The sequence below is a fragment of the Bison bison genome, unplaced genomic scaffold, assembly GCF_000754665.1.
Source record: "Bison bison bison isolate TAMUID 2011002044 unplaced genomic scaffold, Bison_UMD1.0 scf7180017864148, whole genome shotgun sequence".
Taxonomy (NCBI): domain Eukaryota; kingdom Metazoa; phylum Chordata; class Mammalia; order Artiodactyla; family Bovidae; genus Bison; species Bison bison.
Genome location: NW_011494720.1, coordinates 4763087 through 4779328, shown reverse-complemented (window position 1 = coordinate 4779328; position 16242 = coordinate 4763087). Strand labels below are relative to the sequence as shown.

General features: G+C 40.8%; 1 protein-coding gene across 2 annotated transcripts in view; it reads left to right on the top strand.

The window, feature by feature from the left end:
- Positions 1-5716: 5716 nt before the first annotated feature.
- The window catches only part of TFB1M (transcription factor B1, mitochondrial), a 65387-nt gene continuing 54861 nt past the window's right edge, over positions 5717-16242 (top strand). For both annotated transcript variants that reach the window (XM_010840856.1, XM_010840855.1), the window contains exons 1-2: positions 5717-5916; positions 9177-9328. In XM_010840856.1, the coding sequence (XP_010839158.1) occupies positions 5784-5916; positions 9177-9328 (285 nt within the window). In that variant the 5' untranslated portion in view covers positions 5717-5783. The remainder of the gene's footprint in view (positions 5917-9176; positions 9329-16242) is intronic.

Here is a 16242-nt window from a genome sequence, read left to right as displayed (position 1 = left end):
AGTTCACCTCATAGTCTCTTTGTTGAGGGACAGGGGGCTGTCACCAAGAGGCCCAGGGAGCTGTCACCAAGAGGCCCAGGGAGATCCATTTACTTGTTGAATAGAGTCTCCCCATTCACAGAGCAATTTGTTCCCACATAGATTTTTAAATGCATGGGAAAGACTTAGATGCAAAGGTACTCACAGTCACAGTTTTATTTTTAACCTTTGTTTTTCAATTGAATGTGGAGTTTTAAATTAATAAACTATTGATATAATCTGCATTGTGCTCATTCACTTCAGTCATGTCCAACTCTTTGAGATGCTATGGACTGTAGCCCGCCAGGCTCCTCTGTCCATGGGATTCTCCAGGCAAGAATACTGGAGTGGGGTGCCATTGCCTTCTCTGCTCCTGCATTGCAGGTGGAGGCTAATTATTTTTACAATGCCTTTAGCATGTGTTAACTTTTTCTTCATTTGCAAAAAGATCTGCTTTATTTGCAGAAAAAATCCTACCCCCTACTCTGAGTCATCCTAAGTGGTGAGTGTTGCCTGTTCTCACCACTTTATGAGGATACTTGACAATAATTCACAGATCTTTAGGGAGTCAGCAGGCTCTCAGACACTGCCTGGAATGGTGATAAATGTCATATATATATATATATATACACACACTATATATATATTACACTATTATTAAATGTGGCTTGGAATTGCCAAACTGAACTTTATATTATGGTATATAAAGCACCATTTTCTGATAGTATTTTATAATTCCATGTAATACGATTCCATGTATAATTCCATGTAATATATATAATAGTGTAATATATCATATTATCATATATAATGTGTATATATTATATAAATTATATATATAAGTATATATTATATGTATATAAATTATATCATATATAATGTGTATATGTTATATGAATATATATATTAAATATAAATATAAATTAAATATAAATATTATATTTATATAAATGTAAAATATATATATATTTAAATAGTGTAACTCTTACATGGTTCCCTCAAGCAATTAGCCTGTGTTGCTTGCCACTAGTTGTTTTGCTTCCGTCCCGAAAGAATAAGCATTTGGTCTCTCTGCTCAGAATTATCATGTATTTCCGTCTTCCCTCTAGGTAGGTCACTATATTCCTTTGTGAACAGTGAGCATCAAAGAGTCACTAAAAAAAATAAATAGAGCAAAATATGTCTCAATATTTCTCTAGAGTTAGAATTATAAAATACTATCAGAAAAGGGCACTTTATATACCATAATAGTCATTATATAAAGTTCAGTTTGGCAATTCCAAGCCACATTTAATTTTCTCTGAAAATTCCCACATGGCAGAGAAGATATTGGTCTTTGTGGCTTTCAAGTCTCTTTCGGGGAACTGTAAAATGACAACCTTTTAGAATTAGCACTTCATCCATAAATAAACACTAAATTACTTATACCAAATTAAGTCACCTGTGTATTTTCATTAACATAAATACTAAAATAATAAGTAGCTTTCCTATATAACCATCCTGGGATTTATGAGGTTTAGAATTCTGCATTTTAGTTTAGTACAAACTAGGTTAGAACTTGCAGTTCTTCATCTCCACTGATAGGTGGGGCTAGGAATTTCTGTATTAATTATAATATTTTAGCATATTAAAATTTATATCTAGATGAAGCAGATACTTCAAAGCTTCAAAACTGATGAAACTGCATACTTCTCTTTTAAGGGATAAAACTGTTTGCATTAATATGTGAAATACACTACTAAAACACCCCCTGCTGATTTCACAGGCTTTGCAGGGAGTTATGCATAATTTTCTGAAAATTAAAAGACTGAGGATCAGATATTTATGGTGATAAAAATTAGATCTCAATAACTTTTAAAAACTTGGAAGAGTCTCTTAAGGTGGAATTTTTAAAATTCAGTTCAACAACTATTTAACATATGTATGCATGCATGCTAAGTCATTTCAGTCGTGTCCAACTCTTCACGACCCTATGGACTTTAGCCTGCTAGGCTCTGCTGTCCATGGGATTCTCCAGGCAACAATATTGGAGTGGGTAGCCATTCCCTCGAGAGACTTGCAGAGTCAGAAGATTGGAGTTCGGGACTCAGCTGTGCCCTTGCCAGCACTGGAGCAGTATATATTGAATATCTTTGTAAACTTCCAGCACAGAATTGAAATCAAAATTAACTGAAGTAACTGTTTTGAGAATAAAAGATCATCTGCTCTCAAATACTGATTACTGAAGACAGCATGGTGTAAGACAATAATTCTCGTATTTAGATGTGAGAGTTTCTTAAGAACCCACCAATTCTCCGTATAACTGTGCTTTTGCTTTTGTGTTTTTATTTTTTATGTTGGTGTTAATCTTTTAAAAGTTCATGTGAGCATATTCTGAAGCATCTGAATACTCTCCTTCTAACTGCACACACACACACACACACACACACATATATATACACACTCATGACAGCATTGTTGTCATTGTTCAGTTGCTAGGTGGTGTCCGATTCTTTTCGATGCCATGAACTGCAGCACTCCAGGCTTCCCAGTCCTTTACTATCTCCTGGAGCTTGCTCAAGCTCATACCCATTGAGTCAACCATGCCATCCAATCATCTTATCCTCTGTCGCCCCCTTCTCCTCTTGCCCTCAATCTTTCCCTGCATCAGGGTCCCTTCCAATGAGTCGGCCTTCACATCAGGTGGCCAAAGTAATGGAGCTTCAGTTTCAGCATCAGTCCTTTCAAAGAATATTCAGGGTTCAGCATCAGTCCTTTCAGTGAATATTCAGGGTTTTCTTTAGAGTTGACTGGTTTGATTCCCCCCCTTGCTGTACAGGGACTCTCAACGGTCTTTTCCAGCACCACAATTCGAAAGCATCAATTCTTCAGGGTGCAGCCTTCTTTATGGTACAATTCTCACACCTGTACATGACTACTGGAAAAACCATAGCTTTGACTATACAGACCTTTGTCAGCAAAGTGATGTCTCTGCTTTTTAATATGCTGTCCAGCTTTGTCATAGCTGTTCTTTCAGGGAGCAAACATCTTTTAATGTACTGGCTGCAGTTACTGCCTGCAGTGATTTTGGAACTCGAGAAAATAAAATCGGTCACTGCTTTGACTTTTCCCCCATCTATTTACCATGGAGTGATGAGACCAGATGCCATGATCTTAGTTTTTTGAATGTTGAGTTTTAAGCTAGCTTTTTCACTTTTCTCTTTCACCTTCATCTAAGAGGCTCTTTAGTTCCTATTCCCTTTTTGCTATCAGAGTAGTGTCATCTGCATATCTGAGGTTGTTGATGCTTCTCCCAGAAATCTTGATCCCAGCTTGTGAGTCATTCAGCCCAGCATTTCTCAAGATGTATTCTGCACATCAGTTAAATTAACAGAGTGACAATATATAGCCTTGACGTACTTCTTTTCCAATTTTGAACCAGTCTGTCATTCCATGTTTGGTTCTAACTGCTGCTTCTTGCCACACATACAGGTAAGGTGTCTGGTATTGTCATCTCTTGAAGAATTTTCCACAGTTTGTTGTGATCCATATAGTCAAAGGATTTAGTGTATTCAATGAAACATGCCGGCATTACTGTCAAGTAATTTGACCTCTGTTTCTAAGCTGATGAAAACAGCTACAGGTTGACTTAAAGTATAGCTCTCATGTTACTCCAAGAGAAAGGCAAGCCACAATGGCAAAAACCCCAAATGAAGATTTGGTGGTAGTCTGGATCCAGAAAACTGATCAGAAAATTCAATCATTACATGGCACACTATAATATTTGGTAAGCTGAACTTTAAATAAAAGAATCCTGTCAGTCTGCATTAAGACCAGTAATTTAACATCACACACCATTTGTTTTGGTTTTGTAGCTATAGAAATGTATTTACTAAATTGTATTTTAGTCATATGAAAATAGTAAACAAGTTTATAGTCAAGATTCAGAATCTATATATTAAATAGCATCATAAAAATTAAAATGCACATACATTAATTAAATCATTAACTTTAAAATAATCTAATACTTGAGGGGTGTGGCCAAAATTGGAACTCAGAAAAGAAATAACTCAGATTAAAGTCTTCTAACTCAAATGACCTCATCTCCCTCTACTTCTTCACAGTAAGGATAAGGATGGGTTGGCTCAGTGGCAAAGAATCCACCTTTACAAGAGAGGTAGGTTGGATCCCTGGGTCAGGAAGATCCTCTGGAGAAGGAAATGTCAACCCACTCCAATATTCTTGCCTGGGGAATCTCATGGACAGAGGATCCTGGAGGCTTACAGTCCATGGGGTCACAGAGGAATCGGACATGCCTCAGAGACTAAAACAACAACAAACTAAGGATGATAATCTCACCACATAGGACTGTTGGGAGGAGTAAATAAAACAATGAGTATAACCTGAGAATGAACACCTGTCTCTTGCGGAAAATAAGGGTTCTGAGTCTAGACTTTCAAAAATAGGATAAATATTGCTAACTTCTGTTTAGGGTGGAGGAAACAATATCTTTAGAAAGGCGGTATAACCAAGTATTTGATATATACCAGAAAACGCTTCCCAAAGCCTAAAGCGCTAAACAAAGCGGCTTTTCTCACTGACTACATTTTGAAGGAACAGGAGTTGGGTTCTGTTCTGGCTCTCTAGCAAAGCCTCGTAGGCTGCAGTTCATGGGGTCGCTGAAGATCGGACACGACTGAGCGACTTCACTTTCACTTTTCACTTTCATGCATCGGAGAAGGAAATGGCAACCCACTCCAGTGTTCTTGCCTGGAGAATCCCAGGGACGGGGGAGCCTGGTGGGCTGCCATTTATGGGGTCGCACAGGATCGGACACGGCTGAAGTGACTTAGCAGTAGCAGCAAATATGCAGATGTCGTGTAACCCCCTGGGCCGCATTCACCTGCAAGTAATTATAGCAGTAACGGCCATTTTTGATAGCGGCTTTACCATATACCATGCACTTGAACTACGTTCTGGATTTACACACCAGACGACCTCTCTCAGTTCCACAACTTTAAAGCAAACATTACGTTCACTTAACAGATTTTTTTAAAATAACAATAAGGCTAAGAGAAGTTAGAAACCTGCCATGCCACACCTGCTGTGCTGAGAGTCTAAAAACATCCACCATAAGAGAATTGTTAGCAATCAACAGTTTTGCCGTTAACAACCTGCTATCCCGTAACCCTCCACAGAGGCGCTTTTAGGACCGCCCATCTGCCAGGTGGGGCTTCCCTGCGGCTCAGCTGATAAGGAATCCGCCCGCCAAGCGGAAGACCTGGGTTCGATCCCTGGGTTGGGAAGATCCCCTGGAGAAGGGAACAGCTACCCAGTCCAGTATTCTGGCCTGGAGAATTCCATGGACTGTGCAGTCCATGGGATCGCAAAGAGTCGGATACGACTAAGCGACTTTCACTTTGGAGTCAAACTCAAAACAAATCCTCCACCAGGTGAACTTCATTCACCAATCCTTGGGTCCGCCCCTCCTCGTTCAGGCCCAGGCCCCGCCTCTCCCCGCCCAGCCATCGCTCCGGCCTCCGCCCACCTCACGTGCAAACACGGCGCGGTTACCCAGCCTGCCCTGCACTTAGCAGGACGGGGAGCATGCGCTTTCTGTGCGCCTGGATTTCCTGTTCGCGTCCTTCGCTTCCGACGGGGTACGTCTAACCAATCACGTAGGCTCGGAGGTGGGCCAGAGTTCTCCCAGGCTCCTCCCCCTGCCCTCACTTGAGGAGCCTTGGAGGAACGTCCGGCGTGGGATCTGTACAGCCAGTTCAGGGTTCATGGCTTCTTCCAGGACGCTTGGCACTTTCCGTCTCCCGCCGTTACCCACGATTCGAGAAATCATTAAGTTGTTTAGACTGCAAGCCGTGAAGCAGCTATCCCAGAATTTTCTTCTGGACTTAAGGCTGACAGGTGGCTTATCAGTGTTTCCCCGGCGTCTCCCTCGCGTCCCTGGGGGAGTGGGGTCGAGGGGGTTTCGCGCGGACCCTGCGGGCGGGCGACGGGGTTCAGGCACAAAGGTGTGCGGTGGCCGTAGGTCAGACCCTTCTGCCGCTTTGCTCTGAGAGAACTCCGGAGCCCCACCGCCCAGGGGGTGTGTAGAGTGTGTCGTTTGCTGAGGGGTGTTTGCCGTGGGCTTTGGAAGGCAGGCTGTGCGGACGCCGAGCAAACACTGGCTTTGGAAGGCTTCGCGTCTCCTGAAAGGCGCTTGTGGAATTCCAAATCTTGGTGTGTTACCAATAAGGAATACATGCACGTGCTGACTGATTTGGCTTTTTATGCAGTTAAACTTGCAGGGACTTTATTGGTAAACAGGTTGGAAGAGTATCCATTTCATGGCGTTCGATATTTAAAAGTTTACTTGTTGAGTCTCACCCTCGAGGGTGCAGATATTCATTCTGTAAACACTCATGAAACCAGCCCCTTTGTACTAGAGCTGAAGTGGGATATGAGAGTGAATGAACAAGGCCAAGTCTGTCCCCAAGGAGCTTACATTTTAGTCAGTTTGCTTTCCCACTCCCTAAGTCACGTTTTATGAAGTAAAATTTAGACACAAAAAAATTCACCTGTTTGAAGCGCACAGTTGGATAAATTTTGCAAATATATATATATAGTCGTTTAACCTCTACCAGCGTTTTTTCGTGCTGGTCTTTCTGAAAGATGATACTGCAAGAAAAAGATTATTAGAAATATGGCAGTTCACAGTTGGAGTACGTAACATTTCTGGGGTTTTGATATTTCATTCTATTTGGCCCCTCTTAAGAAACTGAGTCAGTAAATCACATATTTCGAAAGTTGTGAAGTACAGTCCAACAGCAGGGATGGGTGGTTTTATTTCTTGAACTTAGAGTAGCAGCGTGGGCAAGCCAGTAGCGATGTAACGGGGTAAAAAAAACTTAACCTGTTTTCAGTTTTTTTATTTAATTGGAGGAGAGCTCTACCACAAGAGCATTAAAAGGTCATCCACCTCGAAAATTCTTTGGTCCTGAGATGGTTGGATGGCATCACCGACTCAATGGAGTTTGAATGGGCTCCGGGAGTTGGTGATGGACAGGGAAGCCTGGCCTGCTGCAGTCCACGGGTCGCAAAGAGTCCACCGTGACTGAATAGTAACTAGAGCCAGCCTTTTCGGGTAGTCATTAGCTGCATTCTAGATACAAGGCACCGTTCCGGGAACTGAAAATAGAGGTCTTTATATTGAAAAAAAAATCCTTCATATGTCCTTTCTCATGTGAGCCTTTATTCACCTTCAGGAATCAATTCCAGATCTAGATACTATTGTCCCCTCTTCTACAGGAACCAAAATGAAGACAAATAAGGTACTTGTGTGAGATGAGAAGCTCAGGTGTGAACAGAGCAAGATGGAACCCCAGGCATAGTGAATTGACTGTGCTCTTTGATATCCATTTGTGTTTGAATGTTTCTGAAAAGTTTAAGGTGAAAAGACTGTCCTATCTACTGTCGTAGCTTTCCATTTTAAAAAAAGAGAGAGACTGTTAAAATCACTCTGTAATATCTGCACTTAAGGCAGCCTCTCTGTTCCCTCTGAGAGACAGTGCTCTTTAGTGGAGAAAGGGTTGGCTTTTAGGACTTAAACCTGAGCTGGTGTCGTCCATTTGTTTTCCAGGTAACCTCACTCAAATAATAGATGAAGAAACTGGAAAGTTCAGAGAAGTCAAAATGGGGTAGTAATTCTTAAGTTAGGGCTTCACAGGTGGCATTACTCGTAAAGCACCTGCCTGCCAAATCAGGAGACTTTATAAGAGACATGGGTTCAATCCCTGGGTTGGGAAGATTCCCTGGAGAAGGGAATGGCAACGCACTCCAGTATTCTTGCCTGGAAAACTCCATGGTCAGAGGAGCCTGGTGGGCTGCAGTCCATGGGATCGCAGAATCAGGTGCTACTGAAGTGACTTAGCACAGCACATACAGCACAATTCTTCCTTAATATGTTGTAAGAATTTGCTGTGAGAAGCATGTTAAACACCTGTAACGTGGTCAGTGTATGCTCGTTTTCTCCTGGCACCCATTGAAGAGAAAACTATTCTTGGATAATTGAGAGATTGTTTTTGCCTCTAAGCTTACAAAGGTAGGTTATCAATAACAAGCAAAAATGAGACTGTACACTGTCAGTGAACAGTGTAAAGTGCTTAGTACGTTTTCAGTGGCTAAATTTCTACCATCCCAAGAGGCCCAGTTGCTTGGATTTTAATATCTCAGTCAATATGATTAGTCCATTGTTTTTCCAGAAGGTTGGTTGCAATGAATCCTCAGTAATGTGCTTTTCCGTGCTTTCTTAAGGTCTGCTAACTTAGATTGATTAAAAAATTAATTTTCTCGTATCAACTTGCATGTTTGCAAAGCTCAAAAACCCTTCACTCCTAAATTTAACTTTTTCCTAAAAATAACCAAGAATCTCAATTTCTGCAAATCCTGTTAGCTAGGAACTTGGTACCATTGCCACGTTGACCACCAGCTAGATGTCTGTAGATAAAAGTGAATACTGCCAGCACTTTCTGCTCTGAATTTCTAACTTGCAACGTTGGAAATTCTGAATGTGAAGCTCGCCTTGCTTATTCACATAATTGATATTCAACAACTGTAGAGAAGTGGTTTGTGTTTTTCCATCACTTCTTATATTGATTGGTTTGGCAGAGAAACAGGTGAAAAATACCGTGTGTGCGTATGCTTTCGTGCACGTGCACTCAGTTGTGTCCGACTCTCTGGTGGACTGTAGTCTACAAGGCTCCACTGTCCATGGGATTTTCCAGGCAAGAATACTGGCATGGGTTGCCATTTCCTTCTCCAGGGGATCTTCCCATCCCAGAGATTGAACCCTTGTCTCTTGCATCTCCTGCATTGGCAGGCAGATTCTTTACCACTGCACCACCAAGGAAGCTCTCAGAAAATACCATGTTTATTTAAGTTAAGGAAATTTGTCATGGTAATCCTATTTTTATTAAGGGTCTGGTAGAATTCAACAGTTATATGGTAGACTATTGAATGGCTACTATACATTGGTTTAGGCTGAGTTAAATAATCTGATAAATACTATGTATAAAAGATTAGTTGGTTAAGGAATGCTGATAAGAATTTGTGTAGATTATTTTTCATTTTGAATTCCATATGTTGACATTTGCCAAGGTAGTCAATTCAAACTTTCTTTTCTCTAGATAAAATTGTAAGGAAAGCTGGCAATCTGACAAATGCTTATGTATATGAAGTGGGCCCTGGGCCTGGGGGAATCACAAGATCCATTCTCAATGCCGGTGTTGCTGAACTTCTGGTGGTTGAAAAGGATAGTCGATTTATTCCTGGATTACAGGTGAGTTGCTGAAAGTACCTTACTTAGGAGGTAAAAACCCAGTTTAAATCTTCAGGTCACGATTCTTAAACCTCAGGGTATATAAGACTTATACAGTTTGCTCCTCAAACTGCAGTTCTCCAGGCCTCATTCCAGAGATTCTGATTACAGTGGTCTAGGAGTGGTCTAGGAATCTGCATTTCTAATCACCATTCTCACATGAATTGTTGGCCAAAGCTTGAATGAACCAGCTTTATGCATTGATGCTAAGCAAGCTAATTGTGTGACTTTTTGGCTACTAATAGCTGTGCATGCCATAGTACCCCATTCCTTCAAAAATAAGTAAAACTAAGAAATGCTAACAATGTCTCAGTTACTGGCATGGCTTCTGAGAACCTCCTTTAAGTTCAGAAAATCATTTCCACAAGCACAAGATAGAGAAGATACACGCCTCATTGAGAGAAAGTAATTGTTAAGCTTAGGCATTTGTGTAAGGATTTTTTAAGTGAAAAAATTAAGTTGTGCCATAGGTTTAAAATGAGGTTTGAATAAAATGATCGTTGTTTTTCTTTAGTCACTAAGTCATGTCCAACTTTTGTGCAATCCCATGGACTATAGCCCACCAGGCTGCTCTGTCCATGGGATTTCCCAGGCAAGAATACTGGAGTGAGTTGCCATTTCCTTCTCCAGGAAATCTTCCTGACCCAGGGATCAAACCTGAGTCGCCTACATTTCCTAAATCCGCCTACAGGCAGATTCCCACTGAGCCACCTGGGAAGCCGGAATGAAATGATAAATGTATCTTTAAAACAGTAGGTGATGTCCTATGAGAAGTGTTTGAAGAAACTGGTTGTATTTCAGTGGAAGAGAAGCCTTGAGTGAGGGGATTCATAGCTGCCTCTCCAAAGCTGTGGTGGGGAGGATCAGTTTGTTTTGATCTTCTCTAGAAGAGAACTAAAACAGATAAGAATTGAGGGAGGCAGGTGGATTTAAAAATGAGGAGAAAGTTAAATTTTTAAAACAGTATAATACAGTGGAACAGATTATATAAGGGATCTTATAAAGGGATTCTTCATCGGGGCACTTATACCTAATGGCTTAAGGGCCTTTGTTTGACTCCTCTGTAATTCTGAAACTTTAAGAGAGTCCTTAGCCTTTGGTTCATAAGAGTAGCAATTTATTTAGTGAGTCCAATAGAATAATAAAATTAGCTACATTGTTATTTTCATATAGGAGGACAAATCAGTTTAAAATTAGTGCATTCTAAAACTTTTACGTATATTAATGGATAAATGTTTAATTTCTGCCAGAACAGTTTGAGAAAATTTGAGAAAATCTAGAGCTTGTGTTTATGCCTCTGGATATTTTTAGAACCCAGTGAGTTTTCTTCTCATTATTTTGCTATATCCAGCCTTTATGCTTTAAAAAAATTATATATTTAGTTCCACCTAATTTTGCCAGCCTTGATAGAATTGGTTTCAGATTTATAACTTTATTTGGGGATTATTACGTGGTGCAATGCACTTTCATGCACTGGAGAAGGAAATGGCAACCCACTCCACTGTTCTTGCCTGGAGAATCCCAGGGACGGGGGAGCCTGGTGGGCTGCCATCCATGGGGTCGCACAGAGTCGGACACGACTGAAGTGACTTAGCAGCAGCACATAGTGCAATATTCCTTGATTAAATATGGAATTTAATAGTGATTTTTGCTCTGAACCAGTTTCTTTCCAGAATGGTGTATCAGTTGGAGGTGGAAGTTGTAACAGTGTTATTTTTGGTGGGAGCATAAGATGATAAAAAGAAACTGAATAACATTACACAGTTCCCTGCAGGTTTATTCATCTCGCCTTTCTGCAGGCATAGAGAAGACTCTTGTGACTTCTTTTCATCTTAAAGGGATGTCTTAACCCTAAATCTCACCCTCTATTATGTGTAATTTTTTCTCATTAGGCAGGCAGGTGAATCACATTTCGCATCACCAGCCTAATTTATATATCCTCCTCTCTGATCTCAACGAAAGATGTTTTGAAGACAGACCAACAGACAGCCACACTCTTTTCACTGCCCCTCCCATATCCCTGCACTCCTAACTTCTGCCTTGTTTTATTTGTCTCATGAGATTTATTATTATCTGACACACTGTATGTTCTTATTTGTTGTCAGTCTCACATCTTTGAGGTCTTCCCTGGTGGCTCAGACAGTAAAGAATCCTCCTGACGATGCAGGAGACCGGGGTTCGATCCCTGGGTAGGAAAGATCCTCTGGAGAAGGGAATGGCTCCCCTCTCCAGAAGTCTTGCCTGGAAAACCCCATAGACAGAGAAGCCTGGTTTGGCTACAGTCCACAGAGTTGCAAAGAGTCAGACACAGCTGAGCAACTTAACACTTCTTCACCCCTCTGGAATGTTAAGTGCCATGAGGGTAGATGTTTTTGTCTGTTTTGTTCCCTGCTGTATCTCCACAGCATCTAAGAGTGCCTGGTGCATACCAGATGTTTGGTAATGTTTCACATGGAGATAGAAAGGTTGACTCTTTGTAGATATCTAATTAGCTGATTAAATAAATGTGTTATTTAATGGTGAAACCGAATAATTGGGTATCATTAATTATCAAAGTTATGTGCTTTTTCCCTAAATATGAAGGTTGATTGCAAGGTAAATTGCTGTGCAGGAAGTATATATTTGACTTCTGTTTCTGTAGAAGAAGTAAAATTAATTTTTAGTGTCGCATATGCAGGAAAGGAATTTGCCTTAAAAAGAAATGTTGGGTACTAAAATATCAAATAGACTTCTTTTTCTTGTAAAGAATGTTTCAATATGTAAAACCACGTTCTTTTAGAGGTGCTAAATTAATCATAAAACTGAGTAAAGGCAGAAAGAGTGGTCTATTTTAAGGATTCCATTTTAGTGATATCTAAGCTAATAGAATTACTTTTTAAAGAAATTGTAATAATTTATAAAATGTCTGCTAGCTGAAGTATGTCATTTGTAGCTTAATTCAAGTTCTTAAAATATTATCAGGAGGCAGCCTAGGGAAAAGAACATAGTGGTAACATATAGGTTTTTCACTGTTAGCATGTTGTAATGTAAGAAAACGTGTTTAATATGTGAAAGCATTGTAGTGTGATTTTTATAGTATAGAACAGACTCTTAGCGTCAGATGACCTGTGTTTGATGTCTGGCTCTACCGTTTACTATTTATATGACTGGGCAGGAAACTCTCACTGTGCCTCAGTTTGCTCATAGGATTGTTATGGTTTAAATGTGTTTAAAAACATGCTGTCAGGTTTTGGAGTTTTTCTCCAGTACTCTTCAGATGTTGCTCTGCTATCTTATTACTTATGTTGTTTCTGACAAATCTGTTCTTTGCTTCTGTCTTTTTTCTTGGGCTGTTTTTATGATTTTTTCTTTTTTTTTATAATTTTATTTGTAATTGAAGGATAATTGCTTTACAGTATTGTTGGTTTTGGCCAAACATCAGCACGAATCAGCCATAGGTATACGTATGTCCCCTCCCTCTTGCACCTCCCTCCCCATCCTACCTCCCTAGGTGGTTATAGAACCCCAGGTTGAGTTCCCTGAGTCATACAGCAAAATGGCTGTGCGTGTCACATACGGTGATGTGTGTTTCCAGGTTACTCTCCATACAGCTCACCCTCTGCTTCCTTCCCACGTCTGTGTGAGTGTGTTCTCAGTGTCTGTGTCTCCTTTGCTGCCCTGCAAACGGGTTCATCAGTACTGTCTTTTTAGATTCCATATATATGCATTAGTATATGATACTTGACTTACTTCACTCTGTATAATAGGCTCTAGGTTCATCCACCTCATTAGAACTGACTGGAATGTGTCCCTTTTTATAGCTGATGATTTTTTCTACATCATTGGCTTTGAGTCTTTTCATCATGATGTGCCTTGGTGTCCTTTTCTTCATGTTTCTTGCCCATGGGCCAGTGAGAGCTTCCTGGATCAGCCCTGGGATTTCTTTGGAAGGATTGATGCTAAAGCTGAAATTCCAGTACTTTGGCCACCTCATGAGAAGAGTTGACTCATTGGAGAAGACTCTGATGTTGGGAGGGATTGGGGGCAGGAGGAGAAGGGGACGACAGAGGATGAGATGGCTGGATGGCATCACTGACTCGATGGACATGAGTCTGAGTGAACTCTGGGAGTTGGTGATGGACAGGGAGGCCTGGCATGCTGCGATTCATGAGGTCGCAAAGAGTCGAACATGACTGAGCAACTGAACTGAAAACAGTATTTCTACTTGATAGGCAATGCAGACTTCATGGGATTGAGAATCAAATAGATTGGTTTTCAGATATCATATATGGCACTTACTAGCTTTGTGACCCTGGGCTTGCCTTTGAACCTTTTTTAGCTTCAGCTTTCTCATCTGCAGCATGGGAATGTTAGTTTTCTTTTGTGGTTATTATAAGGATAGAAATTTATGTAAAGAGATTGGTCTGTTGCCCGTAGTCAGTAAATGGCTGCTCTTACAATTCTTCCCCTTCCCCATCTTCTTGCAAAGGGAAATATAAAGTAATCTGGTCATCCTAACAACAGGACTTGTTTTTAATCAGAGGTAGTAAATGTTTGAAATTCTTTCTAGCAGATTTTAAATAGGACTTCCTGTTGTGATGACTACATACGTATACATGTAACTTACTTGATACAGCTATGACCACAGTTAATCATAACATGGACAACACTCAGTTAGCAAAAGCTGATTCACAGCCAAAGTGATCTCCTAGTCCACTGCAAGTAAGTACAGAGAATGCTGGAAGCAGACCCACTGACTACAGCAAGAAGTAACAGTTATTACTGTGGCAGAAGAGCTACAAGAAGCGAAAGCACAATAGGGAGGGGTCCATAGCTGTTGAGGCCGTTCCTCTACAGTCAACAGTGATCCAAGTCATCAAGAATTCTATAAGTTTATTTTTAAGAAATGTTGACAATTAAAGGAGTTACATTGGTTGAATAGAAAAAGTCTTAGTTGCTCAGTCGTGTCTGACTCTTAAGTGACCAGTGGACTGCAGCTCACCAGGCTCCTCTGTTCATGGAGTTCTCCAGTTAGGAATTCTGGAGTGGGTTGCCATTACGTACTCCAGGGGATCTTCCCACAGGGATCGAACCTGGGTCTCCTGCACTGCAGGCAGATTCTTTACATGTGAACCACCAAGGAAAACCCCGGGTTGAGTAGAAAATTTACTAAATCAAATATCTAATCACTTGGTGAGTCTGAGTGGGTTTCTACTGTACCTGTTCTTATTGTTTGTTGTTTAGTCGCTCAGTTGTGTCTAACTCTTTGCGACCCCATGAACTGCAGCACGCCAGGCTTCCTTGTCCTTCACTATCTCCCAGAGTTTGCCCAGGCTCATGTCTATTGACTCAGTGATGGCATCCAACCGTCTCATCCTCTGTCATCCCCTTCTCTTCCTGTCCCCAGTCTTTCCTAGCATCAGGGTCTTTTCCCTGATGAGTCACCTCTTCGCATCAGATGACCAAAGTATTGGAGCTTCAGTATCAGTCTTTCAGTGAATATTCAGGCTTGGTTTCCTTTAGGATTGACTGGTTTGATATCCTTGCTGTCCAGGGACTCTCAAAGAGTCTTCTCCAGCACCATAGTTTGAAAAAAATTCAGTTCTTCTGTGCTCAGTCGTCTTTATGGTCCAACTCTCTCATATGTACATGATGACTGGAAGATAACATAGCTTTGACTGTATGGACCTTTCTCAGCAAAATGTTGTCTCTGCTTTTTAATATGCTCTCTAGGTTTGTCATAGCTTTTCTTCCAAGGAATAAGCATCTTTTAATTTCACAGCTGCAGTCATGTTGAAGCCTAAGAAAATAAAATCTGCCCATTTCCTCTTTTTCCCCCAAGAACTGATCTGATTCACCATGAAATGATGGGACTGGATGCCATGATCTTTGTTTTTTGAATGTTGAGTTTTAAGCCAGCTTTTTCATTCTTCTCTTACACTTTCATCAAGAGGCTCTTTAGTTTCTCTTTGCTTTCTGCCGTAAGGGTGGTTTTGCATATCTGAGGTTATTGATACCTTTCCAGGCAGTCTTAATTCCAGCTTGTGATTCATCCACCTGACATTTCACATGATATACTCTGCATAAAAGGTAAATAAACAGGGTGACAATAGACAGCTTTGATCTACGTCTTTCCTAATTTTGAATCAATCCATTATTCCCTGTCCGATTCTAACTGTTGCTTCTTGACCTGCATACAGATTTCTTAGGAGGCAGGTAAAGTGGTCTGGTATTCCCATCTCTTTAAGAATTTTCCACAGTTTGTGATCCACACATCAAAGGCTTTAGTGTAGTCAGTGAAGCAGAAGTAGATGTTTTTCTGGAACTCTCTTGCTTTATCCATGATCCAGAGGATGTTGGCAATTTGATCTGTGGTTCCTCTGCCTTTTCTAAAACCAGCTTGAACATCTGGAAGTTCATGGTTCACATATTGCTGAAGCCTGGCTTGGAGAATTTTGAGCAGTACTTTACTAGCATGTGAGATGAGTGCAATTGTGTGGTAGTTTGAGCATTCTTTGGCATTGCCTTTCTTTGGGATTGGAATGAACACTGACCTTTTCCAGTCCTGTGGCCACTGCTGAGTTTTCCAAATTTGCTGGCATATTGAGTGCAGCACTTTCACAGCATCATCTTTCAGGATTTGGAATAGCTCAACTGGAATTCCATCACGTCCATTAGCTTTGTTCGTAGTGATGCTCTCTAAGGCCCACTTGACTTCACATTCCAGGATGTCTGGCTCTGGGTCAGTGATCACACCATCGTGATTATCTGGGTCGTGAAGATCTTTTTTATACAGTTCTGTGTATTCTTGCCATCTCTTCTTAATATCTTCTGCTTCTGTTAGGTCCATACCATTTCTGTCCTTTATCGAGCCAGTCTTTGCATGAAATGTTCCT